The sequence below is a fragment of the Pelodiscus sinensis genome, chromosome 2, assembly GCF_049634645.1.
Source record: "Pelodiscus sinensis isolate JC-2024 chromosome 2, ASM4963464v1, whole genome shotgun sequence".
Taxonomy (NCBI): domain Eukaryota; kingdom Metazoa; phylum Chordata; order Testudines; family Trionychidae; genus Pelodiscus; species Pelodiscus sinensis.
Genome location: NC_134712.1, coordinates 180,580,549 through 180,600,668, shown reverse-complemented (window position 1 = coordinate 180,600,668; position 20,120 = coordinate 180,580,549). Strand labels below are relative to the sequence as shown.

Below are 20,120 nucleotides of genomic sequence, written 5' to 3'. Positions count from 1 at the left end.
CTCTCTCAAATATATAGATTTCAGATCCCTTTCAGCACTGATTTAAGAGGGGATTTTATTTCTCTTTACTTTGTTAGAAAACATTATCTTTAATAACATCAGTTAGTTACATTAAAAATGTATAAATGCTTTAGCCAGTGTGTGCCAGGATGTAAGAAAAGCATTATTGCCTCAGGTTTAAAGAAACTTCTATGGATATGTTATTCCATACGCTATCCACTATGTAGCTGTTTGCACCTTTCTCTGAAGAATCTGGTATTGTAAGACAGGATGTTGGCCTAGAAGGACAACTGGTCTATTCTAGCATGTCTAGAGACTGTGAAATGGTTTATTTTAAGCACAAACCTCTTCTCCCCTTTCCCACACCCACCCAAGTGTTGCTCCAAATTACGGTGGTGGAATGCATCATAAATGAGATAAATGAAGTTCAACTTAGGAACGTATGTAAATATCCATTAAAACAGTTAATCTTTAAAACTATATTGTTTAACTGGTTAACCACGGGAGGGCTGGCGTCCTGTCAGGGCTGCGGTCCCACTGCAGTCAGGCTCCCACTGGCCAGCCTGCTGCAAGCAAGGGGCTCCTCTAGCTCGGCTTTCTGTTGGGAGGGCTGCTCCAGCCCACCCCCTCATGGCCAAGGTCCTGCTGGCTGTGCTCACTGCCCCACACTGCTGGCCAGGGTCTGCTCCAGCCAGGCTCGTCCCTCCATCCAGGTTTGGACAGGTCCAGTCAAGTGGGTAAGTATGCCAGTAAGGCTAATGGTTACCAGGTAATCAGTTAACTAATTAACCTTTTACATCTCTAAAATATAGACATGAACTACTTACAGAGTTGGATATTGCCCCAGGTCTTCTGTGTGTTTTAGTCTGTCCGTGAGTGGCAGGTTGACCTTTAAATCCCCATCTTTTCATGACTCCTTGAAATCCTTTACCAATTCTGAAAATAAACAAAGCCAAATTCAATTTGCTTTGAAATAGATTTACAAAAATATTCTGGCAATAGTAATTACAGGTCCAGACAGGCTCTTCATCTTTCACCTTATGTAAAGCTCATCAACTATATTACTTGTGCTGCTTTTGGTAGTCAGGGGCTGTAGAGGAAAGTCAGATAGCATAAGATTAATTTCATCAACATACATGAAAGTTTCTTGCTGTGTTGGCCTTCATCTTCCACTACTATAAATTACATTGTCACCAATATTGAATTTAGAAACAGAAAGGAAAAAACCTGAAAGAGGTAAATAAAATGGAAGACTCATTTGGGAACTCTGTAGAAAGGAACCCTGAAACTCAAGCAAGAGACTTGAGGGTCTCAAGTGTTGCTAAGCCAAGCCTTGAAATGAATAAAACACTTTCCTTTCCAAACTACATATCACGTAAAAACTTAAGTAGACATCAAAGTCATACTTGGCCCTGGTGGATGAAGGTGCTTAAGCACATGCCTGAAGTGTGATTCCATTGAAGTTAATGGACAACTCATGTGAATAAATTTAGGCATATGTCTACTGAAGGGGGCCTTTAAAAGAGTTATATTTAAGAATCTCATCAAAGCTCTCTTTTTTCCAATCACATACCAAGCAGCTACTCACAGAGTTAAAATAACTTGTCTCAATTTAACAATACAACATAGCATGAAGCTGTACTAGGGATGTTCAAATTAGGTTATTTTAGTAATCGAGTAATCAATAGAATTGTTATTGACTAAAAATAGATAAAATGTTGTGTCGTCAGAATTTTATCAACTGCTCAACAAGGAAAGGCAGCCAGCTCAGTCCCGGCTGGTGCAGGGACCAAACCCTGCTTCAGCTCTGCAATTTAAAAGGCAGGAGGAGTTGGGCAGCCTGTCCGCTCCCGCCCCCCCCACCCCCCACACTCCTACTGCCTTTTAAATTGCAGAGCTGAAGCAGGGGTTGGATCTCAACTTGGTGCAAGCAAGGGTTCAGCCGGACTGCAGGCCTGTCCAGGACTGCTGCATTTCTGCCTTTTAAATGCTTCTCAGTAGCAGCAGCTCCTGTCTGCAGGAGGGCCCAGCTCTGCCATGGGAAAAGGCTGCTTTGTGGCAGCCTCTCCTACCCCACACCCCACAGCCTCTGATAGAGGCAGAAAGGCGGAGAGGGAAACAGGCAGGTGGCACCATGGGGATGGTGCTTAGGGTAACCAGCTTTTAAGCTGGCTCCCCCCAGCACCAGCTCCTGTTTGTCTCCCCGCCGTTGCTGTGTCTGATACAGAGGCCGCAAGGGAGGGGGAGGGGGGGCGGAAGGTGGAAGTGAGTAGTACTCGACTACTCACATCACTACTACAAACATTGTGCAATAAAATGGTAATGACATTTTAAAATGACTAAGTTTAATTTAAATAAATGTTCCAAAACAAGCAGCTTTCAGTAAAGCTTGCAGAAACCAATGTTTTCCTTGCTCTTTCTGCTGTATAAAGAAGCCCTGAAAATGTTGTGTACATGTGGTGGTTTTGTATTTAGTTAATATTTCTCCTCCTATTTTTTTTTTATTTTACTAATATCAGGCAGAGATGTTAGCACACAGTCATTTAAACAATTAACCAATGACACCTGCATTTATCGGTGAATCCAAACAACTACCCTATCCCCCCTTTGCTGCCTCTTAAAGCTGGCTCCCAATGATCATCCACTTCATGGAGCCGCCTGCCCCCCTCCCTCTGGATCCAAGCTCAACACTGCCTCTGGGGAGCTCACAGAGCACCCTCTGTGGCTTCCCTCGCAGACTGGCTCCAGCTGCCACCCCACGCTTGCTGTCTAATACAGAGACAGCAGCATGCGACGGTAGGGGGCTCCTTGGGAGTGGGGCCAGGAGCCAGAAGCATGCTGGCTCCCAGCCTTGCCCCCTGGGGGCGGGATCATTTTAGTAAAGCGAGGGGGAAGGGGAAGAGAGAAGAGGGCTAGCTCAGTGGTTTGAGCATTGGCCTGCTAAACCCAGGGTTGTGAACTCAATCCTTGAGGGGGCCATTTAGGGATCTGGGACAAATCTGTCAGGGATGGCACTTGGTCCTGCTGTGAGGGCAGGGGACTGGACTCGATAGACCTGGAAGGGAGCTTGAGAGGTCATGAGATGGTATATCTCTATATATTATTATAACCGTGCAACAGCTAAAAATGGTTGCGGATACACGATTACTAGAATAATCAACATCCCAAATATCAGGATAATTGAGGCTTGTTCACCGTGGTTTTGAAGATTAAGAGCACAAGATAACCAAAAGACCCTCTTATTATTTAGTTGAGCAGATAAAATGCTGAAGCTTTCACAAAGAGAATCTTTTTTCCAAACACTTTGCCAGGAGTGGGTCATTTGTTTAGAGCCAACTGCTCAGCACTGTACAGAACAGGGATGTTAAATTACATGTAATCAGCTAATCGAGTATTTGATGGAATTTCCATCGACTACTTGATTAGTTGATAAGGAGGGAAACTGCAGAGGTGCAGTGGGGCTAGCCCCCAGCAGAGCTAAAAAGCAGAGGCGTGGGGGTGGGGGGCAGAGACCAGGTGGGAGCTGGGAATCAGCTGATTCGCAGCTCATGCCCAGTCTCGGCTATGCCTCTGCCTCCTCCACTCCTCCAGACAGGGCAGGGGGGAAATGTCTTTTAAGCCAGCTCCCTGCACACCTTGCAGCTTGAGTCACTACTCAAGAAGTCACTTACATCCCAAAATACAGAACACTCAAAGCAGCAGTTCCTATCGATTATGGTTTCTAATATAAAATATTTAAATTGATTGTAAAAAAAGTTAAGGATAAAATACAGACATGAACATTTAACAATCTGATTAAAAAGCCCTTTCCCAACTCATTTGCTCAATTTTCTCTTTTGATACCCAAGCAGGGCCGGATTAAGGGGGGGCTAGCCGGGCAGCTGCCCAGGGTGCCAACCTGTGGGGGGGGGGGCACCTGACTAAAGTAGTAAGGGGCGCCATGTGCCGAGGGTGGAGGGGGGCGCCACGCATGCGCCACTCACCCACTGCCTGGGGCGCAAGTATGGCTCAGTCCAGCACTGTATCCAAGATTCATAATCCTACAAGATCAATTGTCCGGAGGCTTCCAAGAGAAAATGAACAGATACAAAAAATTTCCAAGTCTTTGTACGATAATTTTTATATACATGGTCTGGATGTGGGAAACTTCTGTTTGCTGTCTTGCTTCCATAAAATTATAGCATTAAAAACTAATGAGAAGGTTTAAAATATGGTTGCAGAAAAAATAGCTATCTATATGTTCCCCCCACTGAGTGCCCTCTTTGAAACATTTGAATCCAACAGTCAACTAGAGACTTTGGTTCGGTTTGATGAATATTTGAGTCTTGATTTACTCATATGCGTGTCAAAAATCCATAATACTCTTCCAATTCACTGCCATGTTATAGCAGTGCTGGCATTTGAACACTGAAAACAAGCTAAATGGGACAGTCACACATATTAATGTAAAATTAATTTGTACAATAACTACAAAATCATACAACCAAAACAAAACAAACCACAAACATAGTAAATGTCTTCAAAGTCACAAGCTTATGTCAGATATCCTATCAAGATTTTATTTTAAAAAGCTTACCACATCAAGTTTCCATCTTAATTTATTATTGCAAGAAGAGACGATTTCAGGATATATTTTTAATAACGACTTGAATACCTTTACTCTGCAGCAATGTCAGAAGAATATTTGAAATTTAAAAGAAACACTAGAAGTGGGAATACTTGAAGACTCACATGTATGAACTGCAGAAATTATATTTTTCTGGCATCTCTAGCAGGACTTAGTAAATATCTAGACCTCAAAGCAACCAGATCTCATGGTAAGTATCTAGTGACCACACAGAGAAATTCGAACATTAATTCTTTAGCAGCAGAAATGCATTAAACTAAAATTCAACATCTGAAGGAACCAGTATCAAAGAAAATGGTCCTGTCAACTTTAATCAAGGAGCATAATCCCATGGGTCATGAAACAGAACATTCACTTCAAATGTTTCATCCAGAAAGCCAATTGTCTAGACTCTGCTGTAAATTGTACTTTTCAAAAAATCAAAATAAAAAAGCAGTTCCACCAACTGTATATATTTAAGAGGCCGCACTTCAGAAATAATCATTTGTAGTACTTCAGTATCTAGTAGAAGATATGTTTTCAACAAGTGCTGCTTGTACTGTGGGATAACATTTCCTGTGTTTAATAATTTATTCAATGCAGTAAAGCATACGGCACTCACCTATCTTCTGCTCTCAGTTGTCTTCCAATTGTTTTCTTATGCATATATATTACTTTGAACACATGCTCAAATTGTGCAGGATTAGGCCCTTAGTGAATTTACAGGAAACAGACAGACTAAAGAATAGCGCTCTGAATAATCTTAAATTTCCAGTGTGTTGAACTGAGACATGAAAGTCTCAGAAGGGTAGCCGTGTTAGTCTGTAACTAAAAAAAACGTAAACAACAATGGTCCTGTAGTACCTTAAAGACTAACAAAAAAATATATCGTTAGTATCATGAGTTTCCGTGGGCACAACCCACTTCTTCAGATGACAAATATGGAGCAAAAGGCACAGAGGTTCAATTCTAATGCAGAAAAAGAGGGGAAAGGGAGAGGGGGAAAAACCTGTCAATTAAAGTGTCCTTGCTAAATGAGGTTAATAGAGTGGTCCATAAGTACCTGATACTGTAAAACTCCAGTTGTCCGGCATCCAGTGGTCTGGCACTCCTGATAGTCCGGCACCACCTAGAACCCGGAAGTGCTCCAGGCAGCCGGACAATTGGAGATGCTCTGCCCCGGGCTTCCCCGAGTCAGCCATTGGTCAGTTTCAGCAGTGGCTGACTTGGGGACGACCGGGGCAGAGCAGCTGGGGTGCTGGGTTGGTCCCTTAGAGCCGCCCATCGGCACTGCGGGACCAACCCGGCAGCACCCCAGCTGCTCTGCCCCAGACTTCCCTAAGTCAGCCGCTGCTGAAACTGACCTCCGGGAAGCCCGGGCAGAGCACCCTAGCTGCTCTGCCCCGGGCTTCCCCGAGTCAGCCGCTAGTCAGTTTCAGCAGCGGCTGACTTGGGGACATCTGAGGCAGAGCTGCTGGGGTGCTGGGGGTCCCACAGCGCCACCCCCCCCACCCCAGACCCCTCTTAACCCCCCCTTTTGATAGTCCGGCATATCTGATAATCCAGCACCCCCTGGGTCCTAAAGGTGCCGGATTATCGGAAGTTTACTGTACTTAGCTTTTGATGTCATTTGGGTGTTGAATATAATGGCCCATCTAATTCATGTCTTTGTTCAAGACATGAGCTATAGTATCAAATCTGTATATGAAGGCCAGTTCTGCAGACACACTCTAGTTCAGTGGCCCCCAACACGGGGCGCGCTGCGCTTGCGGGGGGGGGGGGGGGCGACTCCGGGCGCACAGTGCTTGTGGGGGGGGGGGGGGCCCGGCCCTGGGCGCGCGGCATTTGGAGGGGCCGCCGGCCCCCAGCGCGCAGCGCTTGGGAGGAGCGCCAGCCCCGGGAGCGTGGCGTTTGCAGCAGGGGGGCCAGGCCCCGGGCGCGCGGCACTTGGGAGGAGCGCTGGCCCCGGAGCGGGGCGCTTGCAGGGGGCTCCCGCCCCCGAACACACGGCTATGGGGGGGGCGCCCCCGGGCGTGCATGTGTCCCCGCCTTCTGGCGCCCGGCTGCCTCTTAAGGTTGGGGACCACTGCTCTAGTTGATTCCTGAAATTACTTTATAAGAGAATAGCCATCTTTAAATTCATTAATGAGTGCCCAGGCAAATTAAAATGTTCCCCAACAGGTTTCTGTGTGTTAACATTTCAAATATCTGATGCATGTCCATTAATCCTTTGTAGTAGAAGCTGTCCTGTTTGGCCAATATACATGACAGAGGAGCACTGCTGGCACTTGATGGCATATATCACATTAGCAGATATGCAGTTGTATGAGCTTCTGATATGGTGGCTTATGTAGGTAGGTCCTGTGACCACATAAGCAGCTCCCCACCTCACCGCAGACAGGGCCGTCTCCGACCGGGCAGGAAAAACCCCCATACTGTCCTCCCCTTCAATTGGTTAATCGGTTAAATGGTTAACCAATTAAACAATATTTTACATCCCTAACACACACAGAATCACCGTGGCTTGAATAAACAGCAAGCTAAAACAAACATACTATAATCATACTACTTTACCATAAAAGTTAGCTTCCTACTAAGGACAGTAAGAGGCAGGAAACTGGCTAATCCTGTAGTCGATATTATTTGGATCAACTACACCAGTGGTCTCCAACCTTTTTACACCGAAGATCACTTTTTAAATCTCAGAACAGGCGAAGATCTACCACCCCGCCCATTCCTTGAAGCCCCGCCCTCTCTATTCTCCTGCTGTCCATCACTTGCTATCCCCAACCCTTACTTACACACACTGATAAACAGTTTATTTTTAAATTATGCAATATATAAAATTAAAACCACATGTTTATAGTTATGAAATAAATGGTCTGTTTTTTATTCATGCTATTTAAATCTAAAATGAAGCATTTATAATTATACATTTTGTGGGGTCAGAGTTCTGTGGCTGGGGGCAGGGGAGAGGGAACAGGGTGCTGGGAGGACAGAGGACAGGGTTCTGCAGCAGGGGACAGGGTGCCAGTGGGGACAGAGTTCGGGGAGTGGGGATGGAAATGGGGACAGAGTTCTGTAGCTAGGGACAGGGGAGTAGGGTCTGGGGAGTGGGGACAGGGTGCCAGTGGCAGCAGAGTCTCCCCTGAATCTGCCTCCTCCCAGGATTCTCCCCTCGCTCCTCCCAGAGGGAAGCCAGCACATGCCTCTTCCGGGCCCGACTCCCCCTTCTCCCTCCCCCCCTATGCGGCAGGGAAACCTCTCGCGTGCCTGCCCCGGGGCCAAACCCCGCTCCCACAGCGCAGCACGGCCAACCCCCACAGGCACCTGCCCCGGGACCAAACCTCTCTTCCACAGTGGGGTGAGGCCAGACCCGGCCAACCCTCCTCCCGGCAGCACGGCCAATCCCCACGGGCACCTGCCCTGGGGCCAAACCCCGGGCCGACCCCCGTTCCCACGGCGCAGGGAAACCCCTGCACTCAACTCACCCCTCCGGCGCTGGTGGCTCAGGGAAGCCTCTGCACTCCTCTTCTGGGGCCGACGCCCCCTCCCCCAGCATGCAACAGAGCTGTGGGAGGGGAGCAGCTCGCGCACTTCCGGAACTCCCGGAAGTGACGCAGGCTTCAGACAGGACTTCCGTCCACCCCGTGGGAAGCTGGCACTACACTAGAGGTAGGTAGTGGGGCTTCTCGGGGGTGGGGAGAAAATGGGGGGTGGGGTTGCCCAAACGCCTCGCGATCGACTGGTCTAGGCCTCGCCATCGACGGGTTGGTGACCACGGAACTACACGATTAGTTGATAAGGGTTGGTGCTCTTTAGCAGGTCGTGCCGGGTCCAGGAGCTACCCTGGGTGCGGCTCTGCATTTTAAATGCAGCAAGAGCCAGGCAGCTCTTACTACATTTAAAATTCAGAGCCACAGCATTCCTGGCTCCTGTGTAAGCTAGGACTGAGCCGGGCTTGCTCAGTCCTCGCTCACGCCGAGTCCAGGACCTACCCCTGTGTGGCTCTACATGTAGAGCTGCAGTAGGGGTAGGTCCCACTAAAATTCACTTTTTAGCCATTTTTTTGAAAAAGGAACAACTCTTGCTGCTCTCAAAGTGTAAATGCAGAGCTGCAGCGGGGGTAGGTCCCGTAACCGGCGGAAGCAGGGACTGAGCAAGCCCGGCTCAATCCAGCTCAAGCTGCCCAACTCTCACTACATTTAAAATGCAGAGCTGCAACGGGGATATTTCATGCGCCGGGTCCAGCAGCCCCTGTCCACAGTGGCCTGGGATGGCGGAATGCGGAGCCATCTCTGCTCATGGAGAGCCTGGGCCTGCCACGGGCAGAGGCTGCTTCATAGCAGCCTCCCCTACCCCGGTTCCGCTGATAGAGGAAACAGTGCAGGGTGGAGAGGCAGGCGGCACCACAGAGACAGTGCTGAGAGGAAGGGGGGAAAAACAGGCTTTTAATATGGCTCCCGCTTCCCCCCCCTTGCTGCCCCTGATATAGAGACAGTGGTGGGGTAGAGGAGGAGGGAGAGATGGAGAATGTGAATAGTTGGCTTATCGAGTAGTCAGCTACTCCACTAATCACTTACATCCTACTTCCTACTTGACAATCTTAAGCAATTTGTGCCAAACAACAGCAGACCCCTGGATGATCATAATAAGATTCATAATTCTTCTAGATTAGGGCTGGGCAAAATATGGCCTGGGGCCGGATCCAGCCCATCAAGCCACTGGACCAACCCACAGATGCAGCAGGGAGCCTCAGACAGACTCCCTGTTTGATTCGTTCCTCTCTCCCACACACAGGCTGCTGCATCTGTTTCTTTTTCTCAGCTGTGAGCCCGAGTAGCGGGGACTGGTGCCTTTTTTTTTTAAAAAAAGGAACAACTCTTGCAGCTGTCAAAATTAAGATTAAAACATGAATGATGGCAAATTTGTTTTTCTTAAAAACAGCATCTGTGAAACTAATATTTTTTAAATGTGTAACTACCTCTATCATATACCTGATGTATTTAGGATTAGGTTATTGTAGGAAAATTATCTATTCACTGAAGTAACTAGCAAACTTCCAACAGCATTTCTAATCATTTTAAAAGTTGCAAATGAATTCAGACTATTACTTCATGGATCAGATCCCTGTAAAATGGTGTAGAGCCAAATGCAAAGTTTTGTGATTGCTTTTTCATTATTTTTCTTCTTGAGAAAGATGGAAGGTAAGATTGCACCATTGCAATAAGCGCTTTTCAGGTTAGCCACAAAACAAAGAGCCTTTTAGGAAAGGAAAAAAATGGTTTTTCAAGAACTGTTAGATCTCAGAGCACACTAAACTAGCAATTTTAACATACTGAATTTTCAGTATTTTCCTCACAAGGGTTTATTTTTTAATTGAACTGTGTCAGGGATAAGAGTGTGTAAAATTTATGGTAATACTACATATTATTAATTCAGTTTGATATTAAACTTTAAAGAATTATATTCCACAATGTCTTTTAAGCAGATAGGTGAAAGGAATCCATTTCTTTAAAAACAATCCATAACATTATCCATATTCTTATTACAGTAGTAGCATTGTGGTTACACATCTGATTCAGAGTTTTGGTACATCAATTAAGGAATATTTTTCTGTAATCTGGATGAACATATTACTGTAAAAATGCCAATGGCTTTCCATCAGCTATAAAATACAATTGTATGTGCCACAACTGAACTATACTTAGGGAATTTTTCTTTAATATTGCATTTAGGGATGTAAGTGACTAGTTGAGTAGCTAACCAATAAGCCTAGGCTTATTGGGTAGTCAAGTCACTAGACTATATGCTCCACCCACCGTAGCTGCTTCTCCCCCAGAACCTCATCCTCTCCCCCCATGACACCCTACCCCCTGAGGATGTGACTTCAGGGATTACCCGATCATGGATTTTCTCATGCTGAAAGCATGGTCCAGGAAGCATTACAACTCATTAGTAAGCAGCATCTTCAAATTATTTTCAATATTCAGAGCAATTGATGATCACTTGTCTATTATTATTATTTGCATTACTGTAGCGCCTAGAATCCCTGCTGTCAGATCAGAACCCCTTTTTGCCAAGTGCTACACCAACCCAAAGCAAAAAGACAGCCTCTGCCCTAAAGGGTTTATTATACTATTATCATAAGACAAGAGAGGATAGTTGGATACAGATCAATGAAGTACAAATACACAATGAGAAAATACTTATCAATGTGAAAGACAGTCTCTGCTCACTAACATGTGGTGTTGCATTGTTAAAGCTACTGTATATAAAATTGTAAGTGGGCCTAGCCATTTTACAGTTATAAATGCCACAGAACCATGTTTGGCATATCTGGGTTCTGACAGACATGTGACTTAGTTAAAGCAAACTAAACTTTTGAATTAAAGCTAATAGCTCCTCCCATAATAAAACAATGCACCTACTTAACACTATGTAGCTCAAGTATATTTGTAGATAGCCAGAATGCATTGATAAACACCTAGCGGCAGCACAAAACACTGTGCACATTTTTCAAGGAATCTCCTCATCCTCAGGAGCTCTAAGATTTCTGGGATATAAAAGTATCATTGCTCACTGAGCAATGCACTTATGAACAGTTGTTCAGGCAGCTGCATTCATTAAAAAAAAAGTTTGGAGTAAAACCAAAAGGATAGGAAGATAAGTGTTAAGGAGGCAATACTGGATGAAGCTGAATGGAAGTAAGTAAAATTAGTAAAGGGCACAAAGGGGAAACAAGGTATTCAAAGATAATGTTATGTTTTCCAGGGAGCCATAAGGCAATCTAATGATAAATATAGAGTTACAGAAAAAAAGGCCAACATAGATGAGCAAAACACACAATAGAGGTAAAAAGAGGTACAGGAAGAAATTTATTACACATCAGATACAAAGGAGGACTGGAAAGATTACAGAATCATATTCAGAGCAAAACATGATAAGAAAACCTAAAGTTAATAACTAGAGTTAAGAATTTAAGAGCAATTTCTATCTTAAGAGCTGTAGATATAGATTATATGGAACAGACTACCAAAAGCAGCCCTTAATTAAAAGATTTAGATAATTTTTAAAAGGTAACAGACAAATAATGAGAGCAAAAGATGTTCTAAATCAGTCTCTCTCAACCAGTGGTATGAGTACCCTTATGGGTGTTCAAGAGATGTTCAACACCTGAAATTTGGAGAAAACTGAACTTCTGTTTTAAGTTTTACAGCGCTTTATTATTTTTGTACTTTTTACACCCAAAAATTTCATTGCCCACGCGGCTACGATTAAGTTGTTTAAATTAATGTGTTCCAGTGGTAGAAAAAACAATGGTGTGTCTGAAAACTGTAAGTACTAGGGGTACTTATTTTTTTAAAAAAAGGGTATTTTATAACAAAAGGTTGAGAAATACTGTTCTAGATTACAACTCATAACTCTAAAGATGGGATGGATCTGCCACAAAGACTGGAAAACACCAGGAAACTAGATGTTTCGTTTCCCAGTATTTCTAAATAGCATCGAGCAAGCTAAATTGGTAAATTATAACGGGATAATTAACTTGCTTTCACTTCCACAAAGAAATTTTGCCTGCATCTTGATTAAAAAAAAAAAACCCACTCCTGACACATGTATGTAAAAAACACTCATTATTAGATTACAGCTTTGATGTACTTTAAAATATACAGACATAGTTTCCTCTCTGGGAGCCTTGCTATCTAGACATCTAGGATGGCCCTTTAGCTTCTGAGAATTTAATTTATAAAAAAGATGCAAAATACTCTGGGACTTTTATTGAAGTGTTCTAAAAACAATCACCAACAATGTTCAATTAATGTACTAATGATACAGAACTTTGCTTTGAAAACTAGCTACTCTGTTAATAGTGCTAGTCTTCCAAGACTGATACAGAGGTGACTAATATTCTGCAAAGTCCAAGCAGCAAAATAAAAGCAAGGATTTACTTTCCTGTTTCTACCAAAACATTAATTCTAATTAATATCTCACCTACTCTGGTCTAAAAGACTGGACATTCAAAGAGATTTTTCTTCATATACTGTCCAAAATTGATAAGGTTTCTGGATGTTATAAGTATGAAGTTTGTAAACTGAGATTTTGGACTTAAAGGTATCTATCCCACAAACACACAATTCACCACTTACTGCAGTCATCTTAGAACCATACACCTTTCTACCAAACAAAAATAAAGGCTTAGTTACGCAGGGGAATTGATTGGCATAGCTATAATGCAGGGTTTCCCAAATATAGGTCGCCATTACATTTCAAAAGGGTTGCCAAGTGCCTTCCCAGGTGGCTCTGCCCATCCTCCATCCTCCCCCCATTTTTGAATTGCCTTGGGTCACCAAGTCTTCCTGAATTGTCAAAATGGGTCCCCATCTGGAAAACGTTGGGAACCACTGCATAATGGAATAAAATATTCCGTTACAGCAGGAGAGGGGAACCTCAGGCCTGGGGGCCAAATATGGCCTGCTGCTTGCCTGGATGTGGCCCCTGAGACTCAGAGCCACCCCCCCAGCTTTGGGGAGCCTGCACTGGCATTCCAGCCCCACTGCTGTCCCATCACAGGGCTGGAAGTAGGGATGTTAGCGACCAGTTGCTTCCCCTTTCTCCTCTGCCTCTATCAGAAATAAGCAGCAAGGAGGGGAGCCAGCTCAAAAGGCTGTTTCCCTCAGCACCATCTCTGTGAGGGGCAGGGGAGGAAGCAGGAAGCAGGTGTGACCTGAGAATCAGCTGCCCCAGCTTGCGACGGGTCCCCCTGATGCCCTTCAGCCTTTAAAATGTATTAAAAGCCTGCCATCTATTAACACGTTTAAAAGGCAGAGCTGCAGCAGGGATAGCTCCCAGGGTGGGCTTGGAAATTCCACCAACTAGTCGATTAGTTGATTAAACTAATTTTAACATCCCTAGCTGAAAGCACAGAAAACCTACTACGCTAAGCCCCCCAAGGCTCTAGTGTGCAAAGGGAATGTGGAGAGAGTGTTTTTCTCCTCAGTTGGGGGCCATGTTAGTGAGGGGGTTGGGTTTTTTTGTTTTGTTTTTCTTCTCTTGTGTGCAGCCTCCGACTGATTTTTCTGTGGGTCAGCAGCCCCCAGCCCAAAAATGGTTCCCCACCCCAGCATTATAGCTATGCAAGAATTAACTCCCCATTTGGGCATTATTCCCAAATGAAATTACTTTTTTCAGAGTAGAATAACTCTGCACAGGGTGTTATTCCACTACAGCAGTAGTTCTCAAACTTTTTGGCCCATGGTCTACCATGCTCAACTCAGACCTTTCCACGGACCATAAGCCAACCATCCATGATGACAAAATGGGTGCAGGAGGGGATGGGATGCAGGGTCTGGCCAGCAAGTAGGATGCAGGAGCAGGCTCTGGGTGGGAGAATCTGGGAGGCAGGTAGTAGCAGGGTGGGGTGGAGAGTTGGGGAAGGAAGGAGGGTGCAGAAGCAGGCTGCAGGTGGAGGGGATTTGGGAGGGAAGTTGGGTAAAGGAATGGGCTTAGGTTAGAGGATCTGGGAAGGAGCGAAGGTGTAGGAGCGGAGTAGGGGGTCTGGATGGGAAGAAGGGTGCAGGAGCAGGCTGGGGGTGCAGGGTCTGGGAGGAAGGGAGGGTGAAGGAGTGGGTTGGGGTTGGCAGGTCCGGGAGGGAGGGAGTGGATGAGGGGTGCTTATGCGGCTCTGTGCCTTTCGTTGCTCTGAGGCATCATTTCCCGCTGCTGCCACTGGCCAGGATTCTAGCCAATGCAAGCAGCAGGGAAGCCTGTAGGTGAGTGGTTTCCTGCTGCTGTTTCCATAGTTGAGGGGGAGGAAGAGTGGCAGCTACTTCCTTCCCCTGCAAGTTGGATCTGGCCTACGCCTCGCCTTCTTCCCCAACAGTGGGAAGTTGGTACCGGCACTCCAACCTTGTGAGAGTTAGGTGGGGTGCTGGAGCACCAGCTCAGATTTCCCACTGCGAGGGAGAGGCAAGCCCCAAGCCTGTGGTCCACCTGCAAAATGATCTTGGACCGCTCCTGAGAACTGCACTTCAGTTTTGCCAGTCTAGTTCCTCATATGGACAAGCCCCGAATGACAATTTTGTATTTTTAAAGCACTGAACAAATACTAACTAAAATCTCTCAACACTCCTATGCGAACTATTAGGGATTTCCAGTTCACAAAAGAAGAAACAGGGGGTAGAGACAGGGCCTGCTTGGTACTACATCATGACACAAATGCACTTTACTGAACTAAGGAGGTTGTGGATTCCAATTGACTAGATCGGTAGAAATTGTGTGTGTCACAGAATGGATAAAACTAATTTTTGGTGGCAGGATGCACCTGCCAACATTTGAACAGTAAACAAGCATTGGTAGTGGTGTGAGAAGAAACCATTGCTCTCACCCTACAAGGAAAGGTATAGTGATGCAGGTAAGCAAAAAAAGGCAGGGATATGGGAAAAAATTAACAGACCACATACTGTAGGTGCCTGGCAGCCCTGATACTCTCTCTCCCTCTCTCACTCTCAACATCTACTGAAAATGCTGCTGCTGGGATCATCTTCTTGGACTGCCATTCTGACTATATTAACCCTCTCTCTTTGCATCCCCTCTAATGCTCCTCCCCTCCCCCTACCAAATCAATCACAAGTTCTTTGCCTTTAAGGCCCTTAACTCTTTATCCCTATTCTATATATAAGATATATTACATTACTCCCCCAATATCATTATCTCATAGACACTAACCTTCCCCCTGAGCCCTCCTCTGTTCTAAAATCTGATTTGTCAATTTTATGTGTGTTCACTTTTGATTGTATCACTTTGGTATATATGATCAAGCCAATTTTCTTCCACAATTTGATCTGAGAAGTGGGTCTGGCCCACGAAAGCTCATCACCTAATAAACCATCTTGTTAGTCTTTAAAGTGCTACATAGTCCTGTCTTTTGTTTCACTCTGCTAGTAATGGCAACCTCGATTGACCACTTATGCGCTTCTTTCTCAAGTACCACTAAATTTTCTCCCATATATTTCCCACGCATGGGAAAAATCCCCATCAATTACTGTAAAACTACACCTTATCTTCTACAAAAACTACCTCTCTACCCTGATGCTGACAAATCATTCAGATCTGGCATTGGCTAGGAAAGTGCCAAGTGATGACTGCAGTTTTTCTGCTAAACATCCTTCTAACCCACTCTTCAGCCAGCATGTCTGTTTCATCCAATAGTTATATCCCATCTGTCACATCAATTGTGAGTGCACTCAGGCAGAAACTGTTGTCTTTGTTACATGTCTAGACAGCGCCTATCACAACAGGCTCCTACTCCATAATTGAGGTTCCCAGGCAACAGCGTAGTACAAATAAAATATCTACCTAAACAACACTCCACCTGTCTCTCATATAACATGGTATTGGCAGACCACTTATGACAGACTCTAGCAGTGTGATAATATTGAAAAAATGTGCTAATCAACAAAAATAATGTTAAAATAATCATTTGTACCAACTCATAGTCCTCCTTCATGTTTAGGTATGACAAAACAGGTAATTTTTTCTTATAAAAACGGAATGGTGAAATCAATAAATGTAGATTGTGATTAACTATGCAGTTCACCTGTTTATATTTCAGTAACTAGAAATGGACAGTATAAACCCAATTTTCACTTTTTTTTTAAACTATCAATTCTTTGAAGTTTCTTCTCAAATGCTTCACTACCATAAAGAAGTTACTTGACATGTGACTTTTTGGGTTTTCTTGAAAATATAGAGAAATCTGGCAAGAAGTTTGTGAGAAATTGGGGGGGGGAGGGGGGAGGGGAAAGAGGAATCAAATAAATTGTAATTATTTGAAACATATCTCAAAAAACAGGTGGTATAAAACCATCACATTTAGCTTAGTTTATTTGGTTATACTGAACAACGAGTGGTTCCTGTGAATATTTGTTGGAAATCTTGAATTTGTCACACTTTGGTTCTATTGAACAATTCTTGCCAAATTTTACTAACCTACAATTGCTCTAGAATAGACGGTTAAAAACATCTGCAATTGAACGATGACAAGATATAATGCTACCTTTGATATAAGATTCATATTGGTATTTATATCATGCATAGCTATTTGTTTTTGTTCTTCTGCTTACTCCTTCTCTCTTGGAATCTTTTTGTAAGACTTCTTGTCTCCCTTTCCAAACCTGAAAATTTCCTACATAAGATATTTCTCCCTCCCCATAAACTTCATTCACATATCTTTATTTTAAGTTCATTCTAACCGATACTCGCAACTATTCTTGAACCAAACTCATGAGAGAAAGCCTTACACCAAAACACCAACCATCTTTAACAGTGAGGGCATGTTTACACTAGGAAATTATTTTGAAATAACTAAATGACTTAACTCTCGGTTTTTACAAATTCAAACTAACGTATACCTACTGCAAGGGAAGCCTCAAAATTTGTTCGAGGCAGGCTCCATTAATGTTGATATGCTACCACGACTTAGAGGCCCAAGAAGCACTGGGGAGTAGTTATTTCGAAACTGCAACATTAAAGCGTCCACCCTAATGCTATTTCAAAATAACTTTTGAAATTAGCATCCTTCCCTGAGGAAAGCGGAATTACAGATTTTGAAATAAGTGGCCCGTTATTTCAAAATAATGGCTTGGTAGTGTGGATGCTTCGCTTATGAATTCAACCTAATGGGGGTTATTTCAAAATAACACCCTAGTGTAGCCCAGGATTAATAGTGATGAGACACACTCATCATACAATACCACACGAATGAATGCATTCCCAAATTATCCCACACAACCACAAATTATCCTAAAATTCATGTGTTTATTTAATTTATCTTTGCCAACTATAGCATTAGGATGACAAAGCATATGAAAGAAAAGTGATAAATATGTAATTGGTAAATACAATATATTACAAAATATTAGGAACCTACGTTTTGGCAGTGACATCCACAAACTGCCCTGGGCGGAAGTGAGCTGCATACAGGGGTGTACCTTAAAAAGGATGGAATATATATCATTCAGTTAAGAGCTGAAACATGAACCATTATCCTGTCAAAATAATTTAAAATAGGAAATATTTTAACTTAAATCATTATTCTTTTAAAAAATTATTTAAAAATTACATATGACTATTTTTTCCCATATTATAGTATTCAATTGCTAAACTGGAATTTTTGTTCTTGTGTCCCAATACATACAATTTCAGATTTTACACAGATTTTTTACAACTAAAATGTTCACCTTTAAGATGCTCATCTATGCTGAAAAAGGCAAATCAAGGATCCTTAATATCTTTACTGAGAGAATAAAATAAACTAAAACCACAAAATATGCAAATAGCCACAAACATAGCACAGAGTATCACATTTTCAGGTACTTTTTTACCCTGATTTTTTGCTTCTATTTTTGAAAATTGTGGGTTGTGTGTATAAAAACATTTTAAATAACTCTGTTAATGTATTGTACAACTAAATAGCTTTTCAGCGTTAACAATGAAGCAATTTATTTTGATATGACCAAGATGATGACGCAAAGAAAAAAGTTTTTAATACAAATATAATTTTAGCCTGTGGTTCTGCAAACACAATGCATTGCTAATTAAGTTAACGCACAGTCCTATTAAAGAAAATGGGACTTCATGTTGAATCTTCCTTGTCCAGCACCCTTGGGACCTGATCCATCCCAAAGGAGGGAATTTGCCGGATATGGGAAGGTCCCTGCCACCAGTCTCTCAGGACTTCCCCCTCCCTGCAGCTGGCTCTGCTTTGGCCCCACTGCCACTGAGCTCTAGCCTGCAGGCTTGAACTTGGGCTCCAGCCCACTGGGGCTCCCCAGGGACAGGGTTCCCCAGCCACTGTGGTCCCTCTTCTCCCCCACCCAACCAGGAATCCCCAGGAATGGGGCTTGCCAGCTGTTCCATTTCTGCCACGCTCTGCTGGGGATCCCTGAGACGGCACTTGCTGGCTACCCCACTTCTGCCACGTGCCACTGGAGATCCTTGGGATAGGGCTTGCCAGCTGTCCTGCTTTTGTCACTGGCTCTCTCACTACTACCCCGCCCAGCAAAAGCTTCCAGAACGAGGCTTGCCGGTCCCTCTGCTGTCCGCCTAATCAGAGCTCCCAGCTGGATTGCACTCCCAGGTGCCAGGGCTCTCTGATCCAGCAACATATGTGGTCCTGCCGGATTTTGGAGGTTCAACCTATACTCATATAAGTAAAATTACTTATCTGCTTAAGTGCTTTCAGGATCCAGATCTTAGCTTACAATATTTTGTTTTTTACTTATAGCAGTCCTATAAACTTTGAAAACACAACCAATAGTGGCATTTAAAAAAAAATGCTTTTATAATTTACAGAAGGGTAGTTGTGTTAGATTGTTTCAGCAAAAACAAAGAGAAGTTCTGTGGCATCTTAAAGACTAACACATTTATTTGGGTATAAGCTTTCATGGACTAGAGTCCACTTTGTCAGATGCATAAACTTCAGTATTTATATCATTCATGTTCATTCTTTTTTGTCCCTCTGCCCACTCTTCTTGTCTTGCAATGGTTTTTGTAAAATTCCTCTTCTCCCTTTTCCAACTTAAAACAATTTCTTACCGAAAACGTTTTTCCGATTATAGACTTCATTCACATATCTTTTTCCTTACCAAGTTACTTCTCAGAAGATAGCAGTAGTTATTCATACAGGAAGAGCCTCTGGCCTCACTTTGCACTGCAGTTCACCTAAATCAGAAAACCTACCTGGGATTTTGACAAGCATTGAGAAGCACTGCAAACCAGTTAATGAAGTTTTCATTTCATGCATCTAACAAAGTGGGCTCACACCCACGAAAGCATATGCCCAAATAAATGTGTTAGTCTTTAAAGTGTCACAGGATTTCTCATTATTTTTCACAAATTTAGATCTTAAAACATTTTAATCTAATTTTGTAATACCAAATTCATTCTTAAATTATCTTAAATTGCTTCATTCTATTAATTGGTCAGTGAATGGAGATAGGGATGATGTGACCATCTACTAAATCACCAAGCAGAAAAAATGCCTACATTATTTATTTATACTACATGAAGTGTAAATAAGTAAGCATACTAAGTCAGAAAACAAAGGCAAATAATCAAAAGAAGAGAGGAAAGATGGAGGATGCTGCAGTAATGTGTGGTAAATATTTAGGACTCTGAATGCTTCTAACTTTCAGCCTTTGCTTCAAATATCTGATATTCTCCATATTTTGCACTGGATAGTACTAATGAGTAGCTGCAATAAAATCTAAGATCTGTTCATAGACTGTCTCTACTGGCAACCAAAGAAGCCACAATACTGCCTTAATAAAACCAATTAAGTCGTCTATTGAAATGCCCGAAGCAAAATTACTTTGGCAAAATATAAGCAACCCAAATTCACACATGAATAAATCCTGAAACATTTAAAACAATTTTTATGGAAGTTAAATCTCCAAACCTGATTCAAAAGCAAAATTCTTAATGGAAACCAAATGCACCATTTTGTTGAATC

General features: G+C 43.3%; 1 protein-coding gene across 1 annotated transcript in view; it reads right to left on the bottom strand.

The window, feature by feature from the left end:
- Positions 1–20,120, bottom strand: part of MRPL3 (mitochondrial ribosomal protein L3) — a 59,032-nt gene that overhangs the window by 26,287 nt on the left and 12,625 nt on the right. The window contains exons 6-7 of the mRNA XM_075921925.1: positions 17,538–17,598; positions 828–936 (exon numbers count right to left, since the gene is read on the bottom strand). Coding sequence (XP_075778040.1) covers positions 828–936; positions 17,538–17,598 — 170 coding nt within the window. The remainder of the gene's footprint in view (positions 1–827; positions 937–17,537; positions 17,599–20,120) is intronic.